The 26,113-nt window shown below is 29.9% G+C and overlaps 4 protein-coding genes across 23 annotated transcripts in view; 2 read left to right on the top strand and 2 right to left on the bottom strand.

Annotated features, from left to right (window-relative positions):
* The window catches only part of LOC130899735 (hexokinase type 2), a 92,767-nt gene extending 90,310 nt beyond the window's left edge, over nucleotides 1-2,457 (top strand). For all 8 annotated transcript variants that reach the window (XM_057809906.1, XM_057809907.1, XM_057809903.1 and 5 more), the window contains 2 exons: nucleotides 100-326; nucleotides 2,113-2,457. In XM_057809906.1, coding sequence (XP_057665889.1) covers nucleotides 100-326; nucleotides 2,113-2,208 — 323 coding nt within the window. In that variant the 3' untranslated portion in view covers nucleotides 2,209-2,457. The remainder of the gene's footprint in view (nucleotides 1-99; nucleotides 327-2,112) is intronic.
* Nucleotides 2,233-14,255, bottom strand: LOC130899744 (protein TEX261). Its single transcript, XM_057809924.1, has 5 exons — nucleotides 13,955-14,255; nucleotides 13,825-13,904; nucleotides 4,893-5,114; nucleotides 4,351-4,453; nucleotides 2,233-2,893 (listed from the first exon to the last, which is right to left on the bottom strand). The coding sequence occupies exons 1-5, from the start codon at nucleotides 14,022-14,024 to the stop codon at nucleotides 2,778-2,780; spliced, it is 591 nt and encodes a 196-aa protein (XP_057665907.1). The 5' UTR covers nucleotides 14,025-14,255; the 3' UTR covers nucleotides 2,233-2,777.
* LOC130899750 (39S ribosomal protein L52, mitochondrial) lies at nucleotides 6,197-6,904 on the top strand. Its single transcript, XM_057809929.1, has 2 exons — nucleotides 6,197-6,353; nucleotides 6,500-6,904. The coding sequence occupies exons 1-2, from the start codon at nucleotides 6,302-6,304 to the stop codon at nucleotides 6,853-6,855; spliced, it is 408 nt and encodes a 135-aa protein (XP_057665912.1). The 5' UTR covers nucleotides 6,197-6,301; the 3' UTR covers nucleotides 6,856-6,904.
* A 4,168-nt stretch (nucleotides 14,256-18,423) lies between the features above and the next one.
* LOC130899732 (bromodomain-containing protein 3-like) overlaps nucleotides 18,424-26,113 on the bottom strand; it is a 76,338-nt gene continuing 68,648 nt past the window's right edge. For all 13 annotated transcript variants that reach the window (XM_057809892.1, XM_057809891.1, XM_057809893.1 and 10 more), the window contains one exon: nucleotides 18,424-25,989. In XM_057809892.1, the coding sequence (XP_057665875.1) occupies nucleotides 25,924-25,989 (66 nt within the window). In that variant the 3' untranslated portion in view covers nucleotides 18,424-25,923. The remainder of the gene's footprint in view (nucleotides 25,990-26,113) is intronic.

Here is a 26,113-nt window from a genome sequence, read left to right on the forward strand (position 1 = left end):
ATATTTTATATCACTAGTTTCGTTACTTAATAGCTACGTAATATGAAAATAATTTTTTTGTTAGTTACTTTAATTTTATGTAATTTTGTTTACTTGTAGGTCTTAAACATGCAACCGAACAAGACTACATAAACGTTAGATATATTTGTGAATGCATTTCTAGAAGATCTGCGCATTTAGTCTCAGCTGGATTAGCCGTATTGTTAAATAAAATGGACGAGAAAAAAGTAACCGTTGGAATTGATGGATCCGTTTACAGGTTCCATCCACATTTCCACAATCTGATGATGGAAAAAATTAAGGAATTAGCCGATCCTAGCATACAAGTGAGTATTCTTAATACGTTTTACATGCTATTGTACTTTGACAAGATTTTTAAACAAGTTCCCTTGAACGAATTCGATTTAACCAACTAATTCACATTCAGTCATTCAAAGTGTCAACAACACTCATATTCTGGTAGCAGTGCTCATCAGATCCAAACCACATCCGGTCAAAATCTAAATTTATTTAAACTCTCCAAAAACTTCCAATGTAAGTGAAATTGTTTAATGCTCGAATTTCTTGAAATCTCAAAATACTTGTCTTTATTAATTTTGCACATATGGAAGGCACAGGATACAAGTGAACCTAGTCAACTTCAACTACTTTTGAATTTGAATGAGTTTGAAGTTAAAGCTTCATAACAAAATTACCTACTAACATTTTTTAAAAGTATATAATCAATTCAAGAAGTTCGAGATTTCATCGACCAAATTTCATATCATAATGAATAAACTATTCACACTACCACTACACCAACACTCACAATTACACTGTCTGATTCTACTGAACACACTGTTTACACCACCACTACACTAACACTCACAATTAGACTGTCTGACTCGCGTTTCGATAACCATGTTAACGTCTTCAGAGATTGGTGCTAAACTGTTTACCCTCAGTCTCTGAAGACGATAATTTGGTTATCGAAACGCGTGTCAAACAGTGTAATTATTAGTCTATTTCAAGTCGAGTTTCGTCACTTATCCAAAAGGAAATATTTTTTCTGTAGAAGCATTTGTGCCAGACAGGCAGAAAAATATCTCTGCTAATTTTCGTAAATATGACAATGGAAGTTCACGATTATTAAAGTGAGAGTCCATTTTAACCCACCCTTGGATTGATGGGACAGTATGGGACAAAAAGCCTGAATCCAGGACAAATATTAGATTAGCTCTTGGTGCCTTAGTTGTCGAATATTTTAGCGATTACCAGAAGTATAGCTAAGCAAATTTTATTATCTCTATCTTTGATGAAGGTTTTTCCAAATCCAAATTAGTGCAATGAATTGTTTTTTATGCAATTATAATGTTTGTCTTGAAAGCAACAATTTCTCAAATATTTTTGTCTGTATAATGTTAATAAAATTGTTTTTTTTAATCGATTACATAGCTGTCTACACCGGTTTCAAAACCTGTTGTCTGTTTGTTCTGAACATTAAGCTTTGACTGTTCAGTTCCCCACATTTCCCTTCTTGCTAAAATTCATTGTTTTTTCATTCTGGAATATCAGGTGTGTAGTACTTTCCGAAGCAAACTACCTTTTTGGACCCATAAGCTCTTGGGTTTTTAACTCTTAATGTTTGTTAGAGTCTTGATGTCTTAAATACCTTTCTCTGTACGAGGTTAATTTACTATTAGTTTTCCTTCCAAAAAAATGTTTTAATTACGAAATTCCTACTCTGGAAACGATAAAACATTAAAATAATTAATTTCTTATGAGCGACTACTCTATTTCATAAAAATGCAGGATAGTATTTGTGTACTGAAGAAATTTATTACAGTATACCTTCAAGTTGAAATAAATAGAAAACTGTGATTTTCATTGCATAATTACAAGAGTATCAAAAATGTTCAAGGAAATAAGTTCTTCAAGTAATTAAGAATTTTTTAAAATGTATGAATTATTCCCAAAGTTTGGAATAATTGAGGTTCCCCTAGAGTTCTATACCGCTTATTATTTTTGAATGTACTATCTATTTTAAGAATAACTACACATGATTATAGTTAACATAACCTATAATTATTTTTGATCAAAATTTAAATTCAGTTCATTTTTCTTTTGTTCTAGTTTGATTTGATGTTATCTGAAGACGGTAGTGGTCGTGGAGCAGCCCTAGTAGCAGCGGTAGCAGCCAGATTACAAAAAGAAGCTGCCCAAACATAACGTCCGCTAGCTTAAAATTTGTTGATTGCGTTATATACATATATATTTTTTTTATTAGAATAAAACAATTATTCATCATTGAATAAAGAAAAAAACACTCATGAATAGTTAATGTCTTAATTGGGTTCCTATAGACTGGATTTGTAGATATTTAAAAATAAAAAGAAAATATTATTTTATCGGATGCGCCCTAGATCGGCTCCCTAGGTGAAGTGGAACTATTATTAAATTCACTTAATTTTTTTAAAACTGTAGTTTTATTTCCCCAACAAATTCTATTGGGTTTTTGAATCAGAAAGTATAATCTTTCCCATGTAAACAAAAGTTGTTTTATTACAGAAAATAAGTTCTGCCAAAATTAGTATTTTCAATATTTTAATTTAATTTTGTTGTTATTATTAGCAAAACTTCATTTATATGTAAAAAAAATATAGATCCAATAACTCCTAGTTTTCAAATGTTATATTGCAACAAAAAACATAAAAATAGCTGGTTTTGGTATTTTTTGGAACTTAAAAAATCTAAATTGAAATTAATAAATTAATGTCTTTATGTGGCAGAAAAAATAATTAAAATCCTTTTTTTGTTCTCACTGGAAGAAGAGTGTCTTTAGCATAATTGAAAGCTGCAAGCAGTCCAAACTTCTTATTTTTCTTCGAAAAATAATTTGATACTACGTCAGCATCTAAAAAAACGATTAAGGTTGATCTAATAAATAAAATAAATATTAACAATGTTATAAACAAATTCCCCCCCCCCTCCGTAAAATTGAAGTGCAATTATGATTTTTTTATTTAAAAAATATCACAAAGAATTGAGCACAAAATGAAATTGGAACAGTAGGAAATACAATAATTCAAAAAATATTTTCAAACCAAATGCTTATTTTAATGCGGATATTTCCTCCCCTAGCTTGACAATGATTCGGCATACTTCGAGCATCAATTCATCAAATTGTGATATAGGCTTAATAGAGCCTTTAAGCAACTATCGTAGAGGTTCTATGGGATTGATGGATTTTGGACGATTCTTATACTATGTGGTTGATCATTTTTTTGTTTGAAGAGAAAATTTTCTTATGCATATATTCATAATAGAATAGTGTACGGCCAAGTGCCTTCTGATAGGTCCGTCGTGCCCCACTTTAAATTTCGAAAGCCCCATATCCTTCTTTAAATTAGAATTTAAGTCCAAACCAGCTGAAGAGGGAGAAACTGCAGTGGCTTGGTTCCACTGACAGATGGAGACCTCATGATGGCCCCAGTCACCTTTTGGAACCAACTCGTTTGATGGGCGTAGAACTATGGATTAGTAACAGGCTTTACCTGAAACTCCGGTTGGAAATCCTGTGTGGAGGTCGAGGCCACCTGTGGATCCTGGACCGTTAAGCTTCGAGCCGTCTCGACAACCTTAGCCTTCCTTCTGTTTTTTTTATCTGCACCACTGATGTTACGGCGTTTGAGTCAAAAACAACGGTCAAAGCTTCGACATTGGTAGAAACAGATTCTTTGAGAGTAGTAGGTTGCGTGGTTCCTGTTGGCTGACAGCCATAGTTCATCTAAAACGATGAACTATGTAATTTTCATATGGTGACCAAGACAAAATCCAAAATTCGAGAAGCAACCCTAGATAAGTTGCAAAGGGCAGTCTGCCTTGCGATAACAGGCGTGACTCGGTCATCTGTCATGTCCCAGGTAGCACTACAAGTCATTTTAGACTTGCTCCCTTTGAAGACCTTCATAGAAAGTGAAGTACTAAGGCGTACAAGAAATGAAACATGAAGCCCTGCGACCTGACTGGGCATCTCAGCATTATAAAGAAATGTAAGGTCTCATCGATATAATCACTATAAAATTATAATAATAAGTCGACGGCTATGGGCAAATGCAGAATTTGCGTTCTCAAGGGGCTTATTAGTATTCTACATTTATATCACGAAAATCGAAAATGAAGAAGTAGAAGCAGGAATATATAGCCCAAGAACCAAGCTACAAAACTACACTTCCATGACAATAATTACAACACATTCTTCATTTTTAACCAATTGATTGAGCCAACATATAACAAATGATCAGAAAAATAAAATTTTACTTTACTGCGAAATTATTTATTGCAAATTTTCAATTATTGTTTCGAACTTACCTGTGCCATCTATACTAGTTGGCAATACATTGTCATTTGCTGATAAGGACACGAATAAAGCAAAGGGCACTAACCACAGGAACAGTGTAAAATACGCAATTACCTAAAATGGTTTAGACTATCAACACTTTTATAAAATAAATATGTCAGACATAAATACATCTTCAAAATATGGACAATCTTTCACAGTTTCAAGAGTTAGTTGTCTTTCCATCAGAAATAATCAAAATTTCATTTAAAATATATCATGGGTATACAGGACAAAATTCTAGATGTTTAGGTTTTAATGCTCATGGTCCCACAAATATAGTTCAAGATGCCTGATTAGTGCTATGTGAAATTTTCTAAACTCTACTAGACTAAAGTCTATTTAAATAAATAGAAACGAACGCTTGTAAAAATCAAACTCGTGTAAATATTGTTTTTTTGAGACCCTAAAGAAGCTAATTAGACAAATTTGGATGTAATGACTAGTAAATAAAATATTTATGATGTATGTAATGAAACTATTTCTAGATAGCATTAAATAATTTTGTACTTACCTCTGAAAATGTGTGATATACCGTAGCGAAGTAACTAAAAGCTAAATAATGGTTAATTAATATGAAGAGTACTGTAGCAACAAACTCTATCGAAAGAAATGCCACAAAAGGAAAATTTCTTAAAATTACAAAATGAGTAACTTGAGCAAGCAATCCACAAACAATCATGGAAGTCGGGAAGCGTTCAAATATCCATAGGGATAAGTATAGTATAAATGTAAACTGAAACAAAAATACAATAAATTAAATAACAGTTGTGAAAAATGATGAGATTTATTTCAAAATGTTATATGTTCAACAGATAAGAGGCTATTAGCTAAATTAAAAGTAGATACAAAATGAAAACAGCTGATCTCGTCAGAATAACGGCCGTGGGGTCAACAATCAATTTTCCCGTATGCTCCATTTTGTATTATGCTGTTACGAGGACTTCATTGAAACTTTTTAGATATATTTCAGATGGAACTGAATATTTTTTTGTCAATTTTCAAGTAAGCTTTTAATTCGGCACTAGATTAATTATAAAGCCATGGAGATTTCTTCTTCACCTCCATTCCCTCTCGGAAATTTTATAGCTACACTTTTAGTTACACCAGAATTAAATTCTGTATACATTAGTTGTTTTATGGATCTCAGTATAGCCAGAATAGAGACACAAAACATAAAGAATCCAATGAATCCGGAACAATTGGGGACAGAGATTTATCAGGGCCGTAGAAACTAGAACAATATCATTTAATAGAATTTTATCTTCACCCCCTTGAGTACAAAATAAAGTTTCTTTTCGAAGTAGTACTACAGTTTACCACACAGTAGAAAGCAGTCTTCTAAGAAGTTTCTCACCAAAATATATAAATGGAAAAAGTGTATTTTACTATAAAAAGAAAACAAAAAAGTTTAGTGGTAATCTTCTTCTCAACCAAACATAAAAAAATTATTTCCATGACGATATTTTGTGGCATCAAAATTTATGTAGGGCTGGATTTGAATAGCAAATAAGATAATATAAGGAATAAGACTAGAAAGTATAAATTCACGTTTGCTATTTAAACCCAGCTTAAATGAAATTTTAAATGAATAATTAAAATGAATATCAATTAGAGCATGACATATAATATAAACGAATAAAAATTTACTGGAAACGTGTAGGTGCATTCTGGAATTTTAAAGTTGTAGGTATTTTATACCTCATATATCCATGTAGAAAATTAAAATCCTATGTTAAAACAAGCTTTTCATACTTCATTTACCATTTACGTACACTAAGCACACTACTGCATAGTCGGAAAACCAACAGATAAACACACAATTTTTGCGTACCACACGATGGCCATTTTTTAATGGGAATCAGCTCTGACAGTTCGTCAGATCGCTCGTAAGACGAATTTAAAAAAGAAGAAGAATGTACCATGTTTTTACAAATTAATATTATGCAGAACTTACGATTAGTATTACATACAAGTAAGTGAAATTTGTTAATTAAAAACTGATCAGTTTTTGAAAGCATTAATTTGCAGTTTGTTTAATACCATAATTATAACATAACCACAAATATTATCATTGGTAAAAATTTGCTTATAAAAATACAATAATTTTCTAATTTATAGGGATTGTTAAGCAATCAAGATGTTTAAATACATCTAGTATTTCATATTTTAATCAAAAATGGAGGAAAGAAAGAGGTCTCCCTTTGAATCCAAATGCTTGTGGAGTATTAACAGATGCGCCTGATTACACATTCTTAGATGGTAGATTGACACCGTATGGAGAGGGACAAAAAGAAAGAATAAAAAAGCAACAACAAATAAAACAAGATATAATTCGTTTTACTGATGAAATCGATTTTGCAGTTGATCGATATAATAATTTATTACAAGCAGAAGAAGATAGGAAGAAAGCTATTTTAGATAGAAAATTGAAACCAAAAGGAATTAATTTATTAAAGAAACACACTACTAGTTAATATGAATGTTATTTCTTAGTATAAATAAATAAATAAACTTTAAATCCAAGATCTATTTTATTTATAGTAGTTATTTGAAAATTAAAATACCAGTAAGTATTTACTGGTGACATGTGATACTAAATTTTATTGATTTTAGAACTCATGTTCAGTTTACTACTATAAGAAAATATTTTAACTTTCAAGAAAAATCTGTAAAATTTGAAACTTTGATTGTTTTATATTTAAGCATGCCATTTTAATAGTTCTGAATCATATTAAAAGTGCTCCAAAATCTAGAACAGGCAATGGCGGTGCTAACCAGCATTAGGGCCATGTGTGGGGTAATATTAGGGAAGCGCTCCCCCAGAAAATTTAGGTTCTAAATTAAAATTATACATTCTAAACATCTCTAGAGTACTTTTTGTTAGTGTCTATTTTGGAGAAAGGAGGAGGAGAAGCTTATTTATATTTTTAGAGGTACTTTTATAACTTCAAATATTTATTTAATTTTATTTCAAATCAAGTAAAATAAAGGTGTAATAATATAGGCCCTAGGAAGTTCTTTAAATCAATATCTACGATTTTAAAAAATCAGATTTGAACAAAACGATTTGTCACTTAAAGTTTCAGATAATTATGAAAAAATGATTTTGCTGAGAGAAATTATGTATCTATTGCTTCAAATTTAATATTTGTTTAATGGTATTCTATTATTTTTAATGTATTATTCATTTAAAAATATTTAATCATTTATTTTATAAATAATAACATTTTTTTCAGGGGGAATCCCTAGTAATTGTGGGGATTTTAAGTTATTTTGATTAGGGCTTTGGGGAGATATATTTTTGAGAGTTAGGAACACTGTATTTCAGAATTTTCAAACCACCCGTATAGTTTATGCAGCCAAAAGTAAGTACGGATTTTTTGCAAGGAAGAAAATTTAAGATTTGTGCATTGGTAAAGCTGCACATGAAAGTTATGCATCACAGAGCAAAGCTTTATTCATTCTATTATACCCCAAGAATAGTTCACCAATAGGATTGATCAATCCCATAAGACGTACATACGCCAATTCTTGAGCCAAGGTCAAGTGATGCTTACGTCACCTGCAGACCTCGACGGCTTGTTTACCATTTACGCTGTGCGGTATTGCTTGTGTTTTTGTTAATTCGAAAAGGTCGTACAAGTGATTGAAGAGTTGGAAATTCGTTTTTTACTTAGTTCTACGTTTTAAAAACTATTATTTGTGTGTATTATATATGTGGAGAATAGTGAACAAAGACAATATTATTGTTTAAGGCAAAATAATCTTGTGAGACTTTCAAGGGTAGGTAAAAATGTTTTGTTATATTAAAGCTGGATTTAAATAGCAAAATAAAAATTAAAATCCAAGTCAGTTACTGGCTGAAAGAAAACCAGCTGAGCAGAAATGACAATTTAATTGGCTTATTTAAATTTCTATTCTTTATACACCACAATAAAAAATTAAAAAAATGGGCGAATCATAACAGCGTTTTTGGTCGGTTGGTTTGCATTTGTCCAGCAACTAATCTAGATTTTTATTTTACTTTTTTTTGCTAAATGAAACTTTGTTTGTTTGATTTTAGTGCATGTAGTATATGTCCAAAAATCAAAATGCCTGGTACACGTTGTGCTGTGTATGGTTGTGGTAATACCTATAAAACAAGGCAGCAAGAACATGAATATTTTATATTTCATCGGTTTCCCAAAGCTAAAGATCTTGTTTCCCAAACTATGAGAAAAGAATGGATATTACGATGCAAACGGGAAGATAAATTTAACCCTGATACTAGCTACATCTGCTCAGTTCATTTCACAGAAAAGGATTATGAAAGAGACTTACAGAATGAATTATTAGGTTGGTGAATTATTTAATTGTTTAGTGTAATAGTTTATAGCTTTCAAAGTCTATACTGTCCCAAAATGATTTTGGTAATGAAATTTAGTAACTCAATTTGTTCATAAATATATATAATATGTATATGTATTTTAGGTTTACCACTACGAAAAATATTGAAAAAAACCGCTGTTCCTACTTTGGGATTGTATTCAAAAAAATCAACAAGTGAAGCTAGTAGTTCAAGCATCAGTTCCAGAGAAGAAAGACTGGCCAAACGAAATGCAAAGGAGGAAGTGAACAAACTTTTAAAAGTAGCCACGTTAACAGCTCCTATTAATACTTTTTCTGATGATACCGAAGACCATAATCCTAAATCTTTTGGAAGTATTCAGTTTGAAGAGCATGTACCAGAGCCTTCCACTTCATCAACCCCCAACTTTGTCCCAGAAAACTATGATTATAAGGCTTTGTACAATGAGTCTGTAGAGAAATATGAAAAGTTAGAAAGACAGTATGCTCTTTTAAAATCCAGAAGTAATATAAAAAGCACAAATATCAAAAAACTTAATGAATTGAAATATTTCAAAAATAAATGCTATAAATCTAGTCCCAAGGTAACATCTCTGTTTCAGAGAAATGAAGCTGCGTCTGCTATACTTAGAACTGTTCTTACTCAAAACCAAATTGATTTATTGTTAAAAAAAAAGAAAAGAGTCAACTGGACAAGAGAAGAAATTGCAACAGCCTTTACGCTAAGATACTACAGCAAGAAGTCATATTTATTTTTAAGAAATAAGTTGCATTACTCGTTACCTGGTCTTTCATCATTAAGAAGGTGGGCTTCCCAACTAAACCTTAATCAGGGTATTTTGAAAGATGTTTTATTTCTGCTGAAACTAGCCGGAGAGTCATTTTCTGATTTTGAAAGGACAGTAGTTTTACAGTACGATGAAGTGAAGGTCAAGAAAACTGAAGAATATAATATTGCTCAAGATGAAGTGCTAGGACCACATAATTATATGCAAGTAGTCATGGCTAGAGGGCTCTTTTCAAACTGGAAACAACCAATTTATATAGGTTTCGATCAAAAAATGACCAAATCTCTTTTAATGGATATTATAACTGAACTGCATAAAATAAATTTCAATGTAGTGGCATGTGTGAGCGATTGTGGTGCAAGTAATGTGGGATTATGGAAACAGTTAAATATCGATATTAATCAGACATCTTTTAAGCATCCTGTTAGTGGTAAGAATGTGTATATGTTTGCCGATGCACCTCACCTGCTAAAACTATTACGCAACTGGCTACTTGACAAAGGTTTTATGCTTGAAGATAATTTATTCGTGAATAAAAGTCCACTTGAAGCTCTGGTAACGCTTACTGATAATGAAGTAAATCCCTGCTGGAAAATTAACAAAAAACATCTTGATGTGGAAAAAACTCTCAGACAAAATGTAAAACTAGCTGCTGAATTGCTCTCCAATAGTGTTTCCACTGGACTTTTGCGATACAAGCCTGGACAAGACAAAAATATGTCAGAAAATCTAGGGCATTTTATGCTGACATAAATGCATGGTTTGATATTTTCAATAGCTATGTTCCGAGGGCAAATATACCTACAAAACATGCTTATGGCATAGATTTAGAAAACCAAAAACAACACCTCAACAAAATTTATCAAATTGTAAAATCAATGAGAGTAATTGGAAAAAATTGTTTGATGACATTCCAAAAAGGTATGTTAATATCAATATCTTCATTACAGCTACTTTATGAGGACATGAAAGAAAGTATGGATGTAAAGTACATATGCACCCATAAATTAAATCAGGACAGTTTAGAAAACTTCTTTTTCCAAATGAGAAGTAGAGGAGGGCCAGATGAGCATCCGTCACCTTTATCTGCGATTTACAGGATTCGCATGATTTTATTAGGAAAAAATCCTGGTATCTTAGGGTCAGGTGTCAACACTGATGAAAAAGTACTGGAAGAGTACATCGCCCCAAATGTTTTGAAAACTGCGAATGTTGCCAGTGAAGCTGAGCAGTCCTTTGATATTAACGAAACGCAAGGCAGTTCTTCTTTTTCATCAGTTTCATCTGATTTATCCTCATGCTCAGATTATCATCAAAATTCACAGGAAACGACTAATGATGCTCTAGAATATATTGCTGGTTATCTTGCTAAAAAATACAAAAATATTTTTCCAAGTCTGGGTGATTTTACATACGAAACGACACAAGAACACTCGTATGTACTTAGTATTCCTTCTTGGATTCAACAACTGTCGTACGGTGGTCTCACTAAGCCATCAGAAGAATTTTTAAAAAAAGTTAAAACTTGGAACACTTATTTTGAAAGCCATCATGGAGAATCGTTCAGAAAAGGGCCAGGTGTTGTTTTTAATTTAGCAAAGAAAATCTTTAAAAAAGATTCGAACTATCCATTTAAAATAATTAAGGCTTTTTGTAAATTAAGGACTATAATCAGAATAAATTTTAGAAATCTAAAAGCTAAATTTGAAAGCACGAATTTGAAGAGAAAGTCTGTAAAAGGGGATGAAGATGACGGCAGAAAAACTGGAAAAAAAATGTTCAAAATTACTCATTGACAGATTTCTACCTATCTCTTTATTTTATATATATCTATATTTTATTATTTTTCTTAAATTTAATAATTTAGATTATTATTAGAAATATTTTTCATAAATCAGTTTAAATCATTTCATTTGTTTTTACTTTTTAATTTTTAGTTTAAAGTTTGTTAATGGCTTCTGTTTTACTAATTATAAAATACAGATCATTTTAAAAAATAATTCATTTTCTTTAATTTCTTTTCTTCATTGTATACCTATTATAAATGGAACTTAAAATTAACTGAATAATTGGAAATTGGATTTTAAATTAATATTAATTCATAATAATGAATAAAACTTAAAAAAATAACTGTATTTTTGTTAAAATTGGCCTTTAAACTCATCAAATAGTCTAGCTCAACAAAGAGTTAAGACCGGTCGAGGTCTGCAGGTGACGTCACGTATGGCGATTTTTCGCACGCACATGGCAGACACATTCAGTTTATTGAGCAATCCTATTGGTGAACTATTCTTGATTATACCCCACATTTATGTCTAGAGCTCTCCTGACAAACGAAAACTATATATGCTAGATTAGAGCAAGTCAACTTCATAACAAGTTAATGCAGAATATCTAAATCTAAAAGTATTATCACAAGAAAAATTTTGGTAGTAATTTTTTTTATTTGCACAGTTTTTTGCAAAAATTCGAAGTTGAATGACATTTTGACTGTTCCTCTTCCCATTTTTAAATCCCACAATCTTCAAAGTAATTATTCTAGACTAGAACAAAACTTAATGTATTGTTCACTCAACAGTCACTACAAACACAATCTCACAAAAGTGGCTGTAGCAGACTGACTATCTAGAATAAGTTCTTACAGAGAACAAAACATGCCTAGATACTTAATGGAGACCTTCTATGAAATAGATGCATTATAAGTAAATACTGCAATAAAAATTAATCCTTTTCTTTATCGAACCTAATATTTCTGTTATTATTGTATTTATTTGATTTTTTTATTCAAATTCACAAATGTAAGCAAATCTATTGATATACATATTTTTTTCTAAAATGTATATAGTAACTCTGTAAGTTTTTTTGGAAAATTTCAATGTGCAAGAAACATATTTTACTTTCTTGATTAAAATATTTATTACAAACGTCGATACTATAAGTTAATTTACTTTTTGATATCGAACTCCAATTATGGTATTGTGTACATTAGATTAGAAGTTATTTTGTGTTTTTGTATAGAATTTTCAGTCAAACTTGGTAGAATAATTTTTAATTTTGTCTAACTCCTTTGTCTTTTAGATATGTAAATCAGATACAGACAATCTTCAATGATTTTTGGCTTATAATTTAAATAATAGATTTACATCATTATTATTAGGGATATGATATTACAGGTGGATTCATAGAGCCAATTACCAAAAAAAAAAACATACATATAGAAGATCCAATTTGCTAGATTTTAATTTGTCTAACAAAATAACGTCTTACTTAGAGGATGTTTCTAAATTCATGTGACAAAATTCAGGAGGTGGACACTGTTCACACCAACACTCATAATTACACTGTCTGACACACGTTTCAATAACCAAGTTATAATTTTATTTAATAAAACTTCATCTTAAAAATAGTTTTAATATGAAGTTAAGTAAGGGTTACTAATTTCACCCCCGTATAATGTAACAGGAATATTAAAAAAATACCTGTAGTTTTACTGAATTTTAGAGAAAAAAATAAAAACTCAATTTTAGTCACCACCTCCTAAGGGTGATATCTCGGGAAGGGGTGGGCTGAGGAAATTTTGTTATTGCCATCTTTTACCCATCTTTTAATTTAATATAAGCAATCACCTCCTGAGCTTTGTCGCGTGCATTTAGAAACACCCTGTATAAACCAATTTTCTCAAGTTCAAATGGATATGAACTTTTACTATTGAATTGAGAATTATGGACTAATGATAATTGTGTATAGTTTATATTCAATTTTTAGTGAGTAATATGTGTAAAGGTCAAAAGAGCAATTAAAAAAATGGTAATGGATTAATGATTTGAAATATATAAATAAAAAAAACAAATTTTGGTATACATATTGGATATGAGTATATAAAGAACTCAAATCATAGTGTACCTTAAAACTTTAATCTATGAAGTTAAGTGGATTTCAAATAACTAGCTCAAAATTCCTTTTTGAAAACTAGATTTAAGGGTTCAATAAAATTATTAAATTTTATATCAGCAAGTATTATTTGTGTTCGTAAATCTTATATCTGAAGAAATTGGTATAAATCGTTATTTGTGTTAAAATGGAAATTTTGATATCTTTGTTATGTATATCAAAATAAGCTATAATACAACACATTATTTTATACAAACGTTCAAATACTTTGAAGGAATATAGCCAATTATGTTTATTTGCCAGTAACTATGAACACATTATTTATAGTCGATATAAATTTTAAGTGAGTATTGTGAAAAAAGTTTCAAATGTAAATAACAATCAATTTAGTTAACAATATAAAACAAACTGTCTTACCGCATTTAACCACCATATAAATTTTTTCGCTACACTGGTATATTCTTCAACCAATTCTGCCAAATAATACAGACCTGCAGCTAAAAAAAGCGAATGATTTGAACAATACATGCAGTTTCAATCAACTCACCTATTGCAATCGTAACAAATATTATTTGTATGATTATTGCTATATAAGTAACTAATGTTAGAAACCACATTTTCAATTCATTTTTTAAACAATTTCGGAAAAAGTTATTAGGTTAACCCCTTATGATGTGGTCTGTTTACTAATCTACACGATTACCATTTTAGATGTCATGAAATGTCAATAAATGTGGATTATAACATGATAAACACAAGACAAATGCGCGGAAGAAGATCAGTGTGAAGTTTTAAGGTGGTTGCTTATACTGTACACAAATGAATTCATTTATATTCCCTAAATTCTCGTAAATAAAACTCGTAATAAAAGAAGAATATAAATAAAGGAAGCAAGTGATTTATTGTATGGTATGTTCACAACCGTTTAGGCAATTAATTTTAGATAGGTAAGTGGAAGGATAATAAATAGTCTATTCGAAAATTTCTAAATAACTGAATAGTATGGCTTAATAGTGGTTGAATTATGCACCAAATGTATAACATATTATACAGCAACAAATGGACGACGCATATAAATTGGACATATGGAAAGAAAGTATTTTAGTAGTCGCTCACAGGCCAATCATATTTTATCAAACGTAAATCTTTTCGATCAAATGTCCTAACCAAGAATAATCAATTTATGAAACATTCCAATGAAAAATTCATTTAACATTTCAACAGTCGAGTGTATTAGGTGGATAACAATATAGATTATAGTTGACACTAGTATCATGAAAATGAAGTAGACTGTAGCTTCATAATTTAATCAACTAACAGGATAAGTACATCATCCATAGATCAACCGCATCCATTTTATACAGCCTCAGGTGTCTCCCGTTCGTCCATAATAAGAATTTTAAAAGTGTACAAATTTCATCCCTACAAAATCAAACAAGTACAGAAACTAAATGAGGATGATCCTGATAGAAGGCTGCAGTTTTGTGGAACAATGAGCCAGCGTTCAATTGAAGATCCGCAATTATTTAACATTTGTTTTTTCAATGAATGCACATTTTATTTGAATGGAGCTGTAAATAGGCACAATTGCCATTACTGGGATGATAGTAACCCACATTTATACCGAATATCAACAAAAAATAAACGTCTGGTGTGGCATATTAGGAAATCATATCATAGGATTCCTGGAAATTTAACTGGTGAAGTCTTAACTAAACATGCTTGAAGATACAATTGATCCTTTAATAACACAAATAATTGAAGATGACCAAAATCATCCTGCTGATCGGCTTCATTTTCAGCAAGATGTTTCCTAGACGGTGGATTGAAAAGAGGAGCCCATTGAATAGCCTGTCAGGTCACCGGATTTATCGCCTTTAGAAGCAAAATCGACCACCCTGTATATATCGCTTGTCCAGTTCAAGACTGGTTTATTTCAAAAAAAGCGATTTCTCAGGAAAGCTGATTAAAGTTTATGCTTTTCTCTTCAATTGATATCCGATGATTGCATTATCCGAATTTTTTAAATTTTGCACGTATCATCACAATAAAAGTACTCTATAGATTTACAGAGGTTTTCCCCTCTCTCTATACTATTTTTTTTTTATGAGTAATTATGAGCAAAACTACTATCTTGCACCGAAATATTTCAGGTTTTTATAGATAACTCCAGTTATTAATCATTCAAAAGCTGTTTATTTTTTAAGAAACAAGTACAAAAATAAGAACAAAAGTGTAAAACAGAATAAATATCTTCATGAATTCAAAAATCCTTGAGACTAGTGAGACATTTTTAGTGAAAAAAAAGTCATGAGTCTTTATTCTCAGTGGTAACTACGTCTTTCTTCAGACTAGGTAGGCACTCTTATCACAAATTGTAGACAAAAAAAACATTTTCATTATTTTAAGATAATCACAGCTTATTACAAAATATGACTTTGTACAATAAATGCATGTAAAACTTTATATCTAGATACTACAAAAAGAGAAAAAAAAATACTGTGCCAATTCGTTTCCTACTGAAGGAACTCAACAATACAATTACTTGGAAAAAAATGCATGTAAATACTTTTACAACTAGATACTTAAAAAAAGAAAGAAAAAAATACTGGGCTAATTCGTTTCCTATTGTAGGAAATCAACAATACAATTGCTTTGGAAAAAAATGAAAATAATAATAACAGTATAAAATAACAAAAATTGTAGGAAAACCAAGGAAGCGATTAGTTTGCACCTTTTATAAATTTTTGTAAAACTCTGTAACACAGAGGCATGACAGCTACACCATTGGTTTTTTTCTGGAAAAGAGAAAGTAATGCTTCTTTTTTTTTATTAGTGATGCTCGACTTTCTTGTATAGGCCTTGGAGAGTGTTACAGTTGGAGTGAAACTGAAACTGCAAGAAGCAGATGAACTGCCTCGACGTTTCTTGTTCTGGTTTGCTATGTTGATAGATTTGAAATCTTGCTGAGAGAATGATGTTTTATATCGAAAAAATCCAGGCTCATCTTTGTGGGTCTCAATCACACAGATATCAGCGATTGGTACCTTAACACCGTCTTCATTGAACAAAGCGTCCTTTATTGTCAAGTCAGCTGTCAGGTTTTTCAAATCGATGATTTCGGAGAAATCTATTTGCTTGACAGCGTATGCTGGAGGTGTCTTCTTTGCTTGTGAGATGATAGAAATATAATTTTCTGGGACGTAGATAGGTGAGGCTTTTCTATATTTCTTCATAGCCCGTTCTATAACAGAGTGAACGTTGTCGCCCTCGTTTTGAGTGTGTCCAGTTACTAGGAATTTGTGCGCTATAGATCTGATATTTTTAAGCTCCCAAGTGGCAAACATGAACAGGGCAAAAATAAACCGGTTTTTTTGCTGACCTCCGCAGTTATCACTGTAGAAAATGACATCAACTGGGGTATTGACAGTTCTGTTTAGGTTTTCGAGGTATAACCAGATGCAACTGCCAATTTAGTTGGCACCCCGTTTTGCTTGGCCTTCATGCCACATGTAATAATATGTCTTCTTGGACTTTAGCTCATACATAGTGAAGTTATACACGTTTAATTTGGACACGTAATAAAAGGCTGATGATTCTCCTTGAGGGCAAGGCAGGGAAGCTTGTAGATCAAAAACGGTCACAATTTTATCTAATCCTTTATCTGTATCTTTTTCTAATCGAGCAATCTCCTTTTTTAACAGCTAAAGAGGGCTATCTCAAGTTGGCTCTTTCTTGAAGAGAATAATCTAGAGGGAAATAAGTTAATTTACCATTCAAAATAGAGCCATTATCATAATAGTTCAGTTTTGTACTAAAGATTGATATGAAAAAGTTACTTACTGTCGGTTTATCACATAATAACCCACTATTGCACAATAGAACTCCACTCTCTCTATGTGTGGCAAGGATCAAAACTGAAATGATTCACTCTTGCACAGCCCCCCCTCCACAAATCAAAGATGACCCACTTACATGCACTCCATCTAGGGGTGATCCACTAAGTTTTTTAAGAAACGGTCTTGCCCAGAGTTAGTAGAGGCAATTTGAAGATAATTCATGCAAAAAACTGAAAATCGCTTTATTTTGAGTTAGACCAGTCTTGAACTGGACAAGCGATATATAGTATTACATATATAATTTTATAGCGTGGAATTTCAAGGTTATGTTTGTGATGCCAAATAGATTTGTTTATATTTTGTTTTTAAATGGTTTTCACTAGAAAAGTAGGAAAAAGTTAGTCTCTCTCGCAAACAAATAAATATCTTGGCCAATATTCAGGACTCTTTTAGTCTATTGTATATTATGGATTGTATTATATATATATAATAATTGCAAGGATTGTGTCTCCCTCAAGAACTATTTGATATCTAAATTGTAAAACAAATTGAATGGATACCCCGTTAAACTGATTTTTTAGATGGGGCGCACATCTAAACTATAAAAACATATGGTATTAAAGCTTGCTTATATCGATGCTGAAAACTTTAGAGACTGCCATACATCAAGTTTTATTAGTATCCGTTTTTTTTCAAAATATTCCCAAATGTTATCGTTTTAGGGTAAAATTCAAATTTAGACTAAGATGTTAGTGTCTCTTTTTCCACAATTATATCTTTGATAACTTAAAACAACACTCCGAATAAACGGAATCGTGCAGGATTGCAAGTATAAAACGTCAAAAATGAAAATCAAAAGGGGGGAAAATAATTTATTACACTTTTTTTAAATTCATAACTAAATGCAAGAAATAAAATTGATTTACACCAATTATAGTAATTAACAACTCAGAAATAATAAATTAAGTGCTGATAAATAAAAAAATCGTCATTTTGAACAGGGCATCACATTTTAATATTATAAATTGAAAAAAATTAAATAATGATTTTTTTATTTTTATATAAAAATAATTTATTTTGTTTTATTTTTATTTTAAATCAGAATTTGTCCAACCCTGCTTTGGAACAATATGATTTATTGAAATTCTTGTAGCGAGGTCTTGAGAATAAAAAGAAGTTTTTAGTTCTTAAATATTTATTCTAACATCACTATTTATGACTTTAATTCAAAATAATGAAAAAATAGATAACAGCCATACGATTATTTTACATTTCATCATTACATAAATCAAAATTGTGGTAATAAAGAAATTATTTTAAGTTATAAAAAAATGGTATAAATTGTTTTAAATTATTTCGTAACCACTGTAAAAAATACAAATAGTCGATATTAAGCCAGTTTCATGATTTACAGTTTCAATACTTAAAAATGGACTGATTATGAAAAGAAGCATGCTTATCATTAATATCAAAATACAATGAATATCTAACAATTAAAATGTGTTCTACGATTGTTTGACGTTCGGCGATATCGAATATTCATATTTGATAACCAATCACGAAGTTGATATTAACTTACACGATGAATTGGAGAAACATTTTCATTTTGGTAATGTAAACCACTTTTCTAAACACTAATCAAGATATATTACAGTATTTTTTTTACATATTTTTTCATGGGAAAAAAAGCACAAAAATAAAATTAAATAAAAAAAACACAACAAAGAAAAAGTATTAATAATAAATTCTAATACGGATCTGTCCTCGATAAACAACCCCACTAAATTATTCAAAGTACCTTTTTTATTGGTTACAATAATGATTTTCATAAGGTTAAAATATGCTTTAAATAAATTAACATTTTGTTTTCATTATTATTTAAAGGCGTAATTCATATTTTGTGAAAATATTTATCAAATAGTTTTGAATACACAATATCTATAGAACAATTTAGAACATTTTGGAAACAAATTGTAACTATGATAATTTAATTAGTCAAAGCTAGCACGGCTTCAGAATTCATTATAGAATCTAAAAAGGCAAAAAAGTTTTGCTAGATACAACATATTCTGTTTTTCTTTTCACTATTTGAATTTTTATTTAATTTTATAAAGCAAATAGAACGAGATTGTTAGTGTTACAAAGCGTTCAAATTATTCCAATTTTACACAATCTAGTTTTATTTAATCTGTTGTTGATTAATCAAAGTAGTTCAAATGCAACATCACTTTGAAAGTTGATAAGACCATTATGATCAAACCTTTTTGTTCATGGGACATACAAGGACTTAATGTATGAAACAATTTAAAGAGTATCAATTATGTGAAAATATTGTTAAAAATCCTCGGGTTGATACCTAGACTAGCGAGACTATGCTACATACTAAAATCCAGGAATATAAAAAAAAGGGAAGAAAAACAGTTAAAGAAGAAGAGCACATTGCAGAAAGCTTATTAGACCGTGGTTACTCCCTGCACTTTTGAAGTTAAAGAAATTATCTCATACAAATTTTAAATTGAAATTAGTTGAAAAATTGAAAAAACCACAAAAATTTAGTATATTTTTGATTAATAAAAGTAGTTCAAATGTCACTTCACAGCATACATTTGATTTGAAATTAATAAATTCTTAAATGTTTCGTAATGCTATGTCGCTATCTACATCCCGTTTTTAAGCTGCTTTTCAGGGATAATTATGTCTAAATCTTATAGATATTTACTAAAAATGTCCTAATATGATATATCTGTAATAATTAAGCACCAAGGCAAATAAAATTACTGGCTTATATAAAAAATTCGTTCATGGGATTGTCCGAGGTCAGAAATATAATAAAGAAATAAATCTTATTGCTATTATTTTTTAAAGATATGTATAAAAGTGGATCCATTCAAACAAGAGCCGAACAAATTCGTTCATACAATTAAAATTACAAAAATCCGACAGAATATTGAATGTAATCCTACTTTTATCTATTAATCACTTCATATACTTGCACTTGGCATAAATTTATTAAAAGTGTACACAATTTAATATTATTCCGATAAAAAAAAACCCAAGAAATAATTTCTTATTCATTGGGTTGGTTTATTTTGTACAATTACTTTTTGTATTAATTTTTAAAAGTTCAAGTGGTTTTAATATTAATAAGGGTCTTTTGAACAACTGCACTAGGTGATTGAAATATTGGTAAATTACAGCTCAGTATACATTCAACCTGACATATTTAAGTTTATGTCGGGCAGTTATCACTAATAGAGTGATCTTGAGAAATCATTGAAAAGACCAAATACTTGAAAATTGTTATCAATAAACAATTTAATTCATGCTTAATATTAACCCCACTTAATTATAATCATTTCAATTACATTCAACGACACACTTCCTTCTATCTAAATTTCTAAAGTTATAATAATGTTTTTCATAGAAATATTCAGTAGTTAAACGAAATCGTTCTTTTTGGTTAGGCAAGAGATATTACAGATGACACTCGTATCTTTTCCAAATTTGTCCATGGAATCCAACCGAAAACATTTTGGTACTATTTCGTCAAGAATTATTGGAAAACTTATACACAGAAAAAAGGCCGTTTTTTAAAATTTTGTAAGCTTCCAGTTGAAATATTCATTTATAATAATAGAAGCTAAAATTGCAATCAAAGGAAATCACTTAAAACAAATACGGATTTAAAAATTTTTGAACTTTTTTTTTATATTCCCAACTAGGTAAAATCTACAACAAATACAAATCAGTTGGGTTAATTCAATATTTTTGAACATGAACATTGGGAAATATATTGTTGATCGTCCAAACTGCAATTATGACATTTATCTCATTGGTATTTTGTGGTTCAAATCCACATTCAGGTTGTACTTGAGGCACCCAGTGTGACAATAGAAAAAATAATTTGTACATATCTTTTATTTTGAAAGTAGTTTCAATTGTTTTCACAAACTTTAGTTATATTTACATCTTTTTAGTTTTTTGTTCGATAGCGACAATGTTCTGTGAATATATTCTAAGCTCACGCTTTTGCATGAGACAATCCAGAGAAGAAGCGCTACCTAACAGGAAACCTCGCAGCTATATCAAGTTTTGTTACATGAAATGTTGGTCAAATTGTACCAGTACCAAAAAATGTATTTACAACTGATTCAAAAGTTTTAGCAACAAACAAGGAAATGACTAAGATGAGCCACTGTTGGTTATCGACTAACTGTACAGTTGGTGGCGGAGGAATTGAGTATTAGAAAGAAGACGAATCACACCATCACCATGGAAGATCTGTTCCAGATTTGTGCCACACATGTTATCGGGTGATAAGAAATTAAAACTGATAAAAACCGGTAAGATTTCATTACCATGTATGATCGGAAACCATCTCACTATGCGAACTAGAGTAACATAGAATGGAACCTGGTGCTACCAGTTCGATCTGGAGATTCCAAGTGGCAATTGATAGAATAGCGTTCACGAAAATTGACTATGATAACGATGAAATCTTTCAGGCTTTCTGCAGTTCTGCAATCCACATGTGCTGATACTTGGTTAATTGATCTGGATTATTCACTATATTCTCTTGGCTTGTTTCCCCGCATAGAGATCCTAGAAGTCGTGTCAATTATACATGGACATCTGTTTGGCTATTCAGGTTTCAGAAGCTTTATGAACGTAGTCCGTCCAGAGTATGTTGTGTACAATGGTGGTTACTATGGAGGCCAATAAGGGTGATTTATCTATACCTTCTGTTTTTTTCTTTTCCAACATTATTTACCAAATTTTTTAGACACACTTTGTTCATACATTCACTTAACAGATAAAATTTTCGTTTTTCTATACCGAACATGTTATTTACCATCACTGTATAGTTGTTCGAAGTGAATATGAACCAGCGACCTAGAAAGTTAGAAGTATCAGATATTGTATTTGTTAAGAGATTTTGTAGTAATTCAGAATATTTTTCATCGTAAATTCTATTTTCTAGTATAACAGGATTTTTAAACAACTGAAAATACTTTCAAATTCAAAATATTTCATTAGTAAAGTAATATAACACTATAATTTTAACTAAACAAAAAATTTCCGTTCGTTGATTGATTTTATTCCTCACAAATCCCATTTTTAATTGTCACGTCTTTTAATGCAAATTTATTTGCATCTTCTAAACCTTCTAAAAACACTAGAAACTCACATAAATGGACTTATAACAAATATGAAAAAAATCCAAATCATTATGACGTTTGGTTATTTAATTCAAATTTGTGGTAAAACCGAACATTTCATATAATAAAATAATTTTATAAAGAGATCAATTAAAATTAATACAATATAATATGTCACCTATCTATCATCTCTTAATGTCTTCTAGATAGATATTTTACAACATCAGTTAACAACATGCAGCACTCACATTTCCAGAAATATTATGTTTGATACCAGGAAGTAGTTTTTAGTTTCGACTCTACTTTATCAAGTTTTAAATTCAACTAAAATAATTGGTTTCAAAATAAAAGATTATTGACCAAATTTGTAGGTTTATATTGGAATTACTACTCCCATAAACAGTGAAAACGATAGTCTTGTAATTTTCTCGAGTCGCTATAATGAGTTAACAAATGTTGTAAAACGAGACGGTCCGTGACCAAAGATTTTTGGTTAATTTTTTTAAATTTGATTTTTAATTATTTGAATACGCAACTGAGGTAATTATATATTTTGTTATAATCAATTTATCTAATATTAGGAAGATAAACTAAACTAAAGTAACAATTTACAAAGAAAACATCTATGAATCTTAAATATGTGCCCGCGGAAAATTAATATAAATGTACACTCTTATATATCATTTTTTTTTTAATTTTTTACGAAAAATTACATTTATTACTAAACTAAATACTATGAGTATCGCATTTGTTTAAACGATTTTCAAGGTGAATCAACGCAGAAAAGATTGTTCTCACATTGACATCCAAAAAAGGTATAAACTAGTTTCAAAACACCCCCGATTTCAAAGATCCACCTTATTTTATTATAAAAAGAAATAGCTCAAAAGTCACCTCACTGCATATATTCACAATTGATTAGACAACGTTGAAATTAAATCTAGCGTTGATTAACAAAGTAGTTCAAAGTCACATCACTTTACATGATAATTGAAAACACACGGTTTTGTTCATAAAACGTAGGATTAATTGTGTGCAACAAATTTAAATAGTATCAAACTTAGAAAATATAGTTGAAAAACCATGGTTTGATTTTGATTGGGGAATTACAAAAAGAAGAGAACTTCCAAATGAGTTTACCGAACTGAAATACCTTTTACTGTATGAAACGAGTCTACTAAAAAACAAGTAAATTAATAAAAGCTACCGGAGCTACAGGATTTATGCAACACTCCAAAAAGAGTTAAAATAACACTTTTCTGACAAACTAAGTTATGACTCACAATTTAAAAAAAAATATTTTCATAAGTGTATCAACTAGTTTTTAATTTCATATATTGCATTTATTAATAATTCACAATTTAAGACTATACAATTTTTAATTTTCTACACAGGATTTTAAAAGTCAAATCAGTTTATTATTCATCAATTAGCAGAGGCTAGTAGCACTGTAATACACAGTTAAACATAGAAGTTTTCAAAAACATAGGGAAAATTTAGTAAATGAAGAAGAAAGAAAGAAATTAAAACATACCAAACTTATGAACCATTTGTTCGAAAAATATTTGGAAAAATGTCAAAGCGGATATTTACTACTGTACAGAGAACCCTGAAAAATCATTAGATTTTGCAGTTTGTTATTCATAGAATAACAGGCCGTCAGGACTAGAATAAATATATAGACCAATAGACTAACCCCTAAAAAAAAAAGAGAAAAATCATTTAATGAAGAACAAATTGCTGGATGTTATTTGGAATGTAGATTAAAACAAAGTAGTTCAAATGTCACTTCAAAGCATATATTCACAGTTGATTAGACCGCGTTGAAATTCAAACAATCGTTGGTTAATAAAAGTAGTTCTAATGTCACATCACTGTAAAAACATTTGATTATACCATGTTAATAAAAAACACACGGTTTTGTTCATAAAACGAAGGATTAATTGTGTGAAACAATTTAGATAGTATCAAATTTGGAAAACATTTTTGAAAAACCAATGTTTATTTTAATTGAGGAATAACAAAAAGCAGATAACTTCCATACCTTCCATACCAGATAACCTGAAATACCTTGTACTGCTTGAAACGAGTCGGTTAAACAAAAAGAAAATTAATAAAAACTATCGGAGCTACAGGATTTATGCAACACTCCAAAAAGAGTTAAATAACACTTTTGTGAGATACTAAGTTATGACAAACAATTTAAAAAAATATTTTTGGAAGTGTTTCCACGAGTTATTACAATTCCATATATTTCACATATTTTATTTATTAAGAATCCATAATTTAATACTTTACTTGACACTAAAAATGTTTGATCAATTTTTAATATTGTACACAGTATTTTAAAAGTCAAATTAGTTTATTATTAATCAAATAGCAGAGGCTAGCAAGTCTAAAACATAGTTAAACCTAGAAGTTCTCAAAAAAATGAGGAAAAATTACCATATTACAAATAACCATACCGTTCAAATAAATTATAGGAAAAATGTCAAAGTGGATAATTAACACTATAGAGAGAACCTTAAAAATCATCAAATTAATTAAATTAAAATAAATAGATAGACCAACAGACTAACCCCAGAAAAAATAGAGAAAAATCATTTAATGAACAAACTACTGGATGCTAGTTGGAATGTAGTTACTATGTGGACAATAAGATTTAAAAAAAGTGGTTCAAATGTCACTTCACTGCAGTTGATTGGATTAGTTGATATTATGGTTTTTTACTGAATAAAGAATTTGTGTACAATAACTCGGTTTGATTCCAAACGGAATATTACAAAAAATATACTATAAGTTCCAATTGTATTAACCCGAAATACTTTAACTTGACGAAGGAAAAAGTTGTCAAATAAAATATCCGACTGAATAGATAAAAAACGTTGCAAAATCACTATAAAATGGAAAGCGAAGAAGTGATGAATGAAAAATACAAAGTTTGTAATAGTCGATTTAATAGTTTTTTTTTTAATATTTGCTTAAATTTTTGATAAATATGATCAAATACTGTATACGAAAATAATTTTGAAAATCTAATTAAAATCGGGGGTACTTTAAATCGGTTTGTATGCGAAAAGACAGAAGGTACAACTAAACAAAAAACAAGTGAGGGAAAAAGGAATACTTAATAAAATAAAAACTAACACATTAATCAACCCAACAGTATTTTTCTATGTACAATTTGTAATAAATTTATAGTATATCCTATATACAAACCACGTGGAAAATGTCGTAAATTATTATATATGTATATATAAAAATATTTAAAAATCAGAGTCTGGCCAAGAACACAAAACAAGAAATAATCATCAAACAGAAAGTATGAAATGATTCTCTGTTAATCGAAACTCATTATAATGGAAGCATGTTCAAATATTTTTTTTGAGCGTCTAAACAATATTCAACACCTATTAAAATTGTCATATAAATACATTAAATACACAAAACTGGCTCGTGCGAGTCTCTTTATCAATAATAAATTTAGTATTCAGTCTACCGCACATTATTATCACCGCTCATAATGAACCTTCAAAAGCCGCCATTAAATCACTTTGCATGTTCATATCGATTTTATTTGCCATCTGAAAATAAAAATCAAATCATTAAAACTAATATTCTAAAAATATTGATATAATCGAAATTTTTAATGATACAAATGAACAACGGTAATTTGCAAGGTCAATATTTACAGTTCATACAATATAA

This window comes from Diorhabda carinulata, chromosome 11, assembly GCF_026250575.1.
Source record: "Diorhabda carinulata isolate Delta chromosome 11, icDioCari1.1, whole genome shotgun sequence".
Taxonomy (NCBI): domain Eukaryota; kingdom Metazoa; phylum Arthropoda; class Insecta; order Coleoptera; family Chrysomelidae; genus Diorhabda; species Diorhabda carinulata.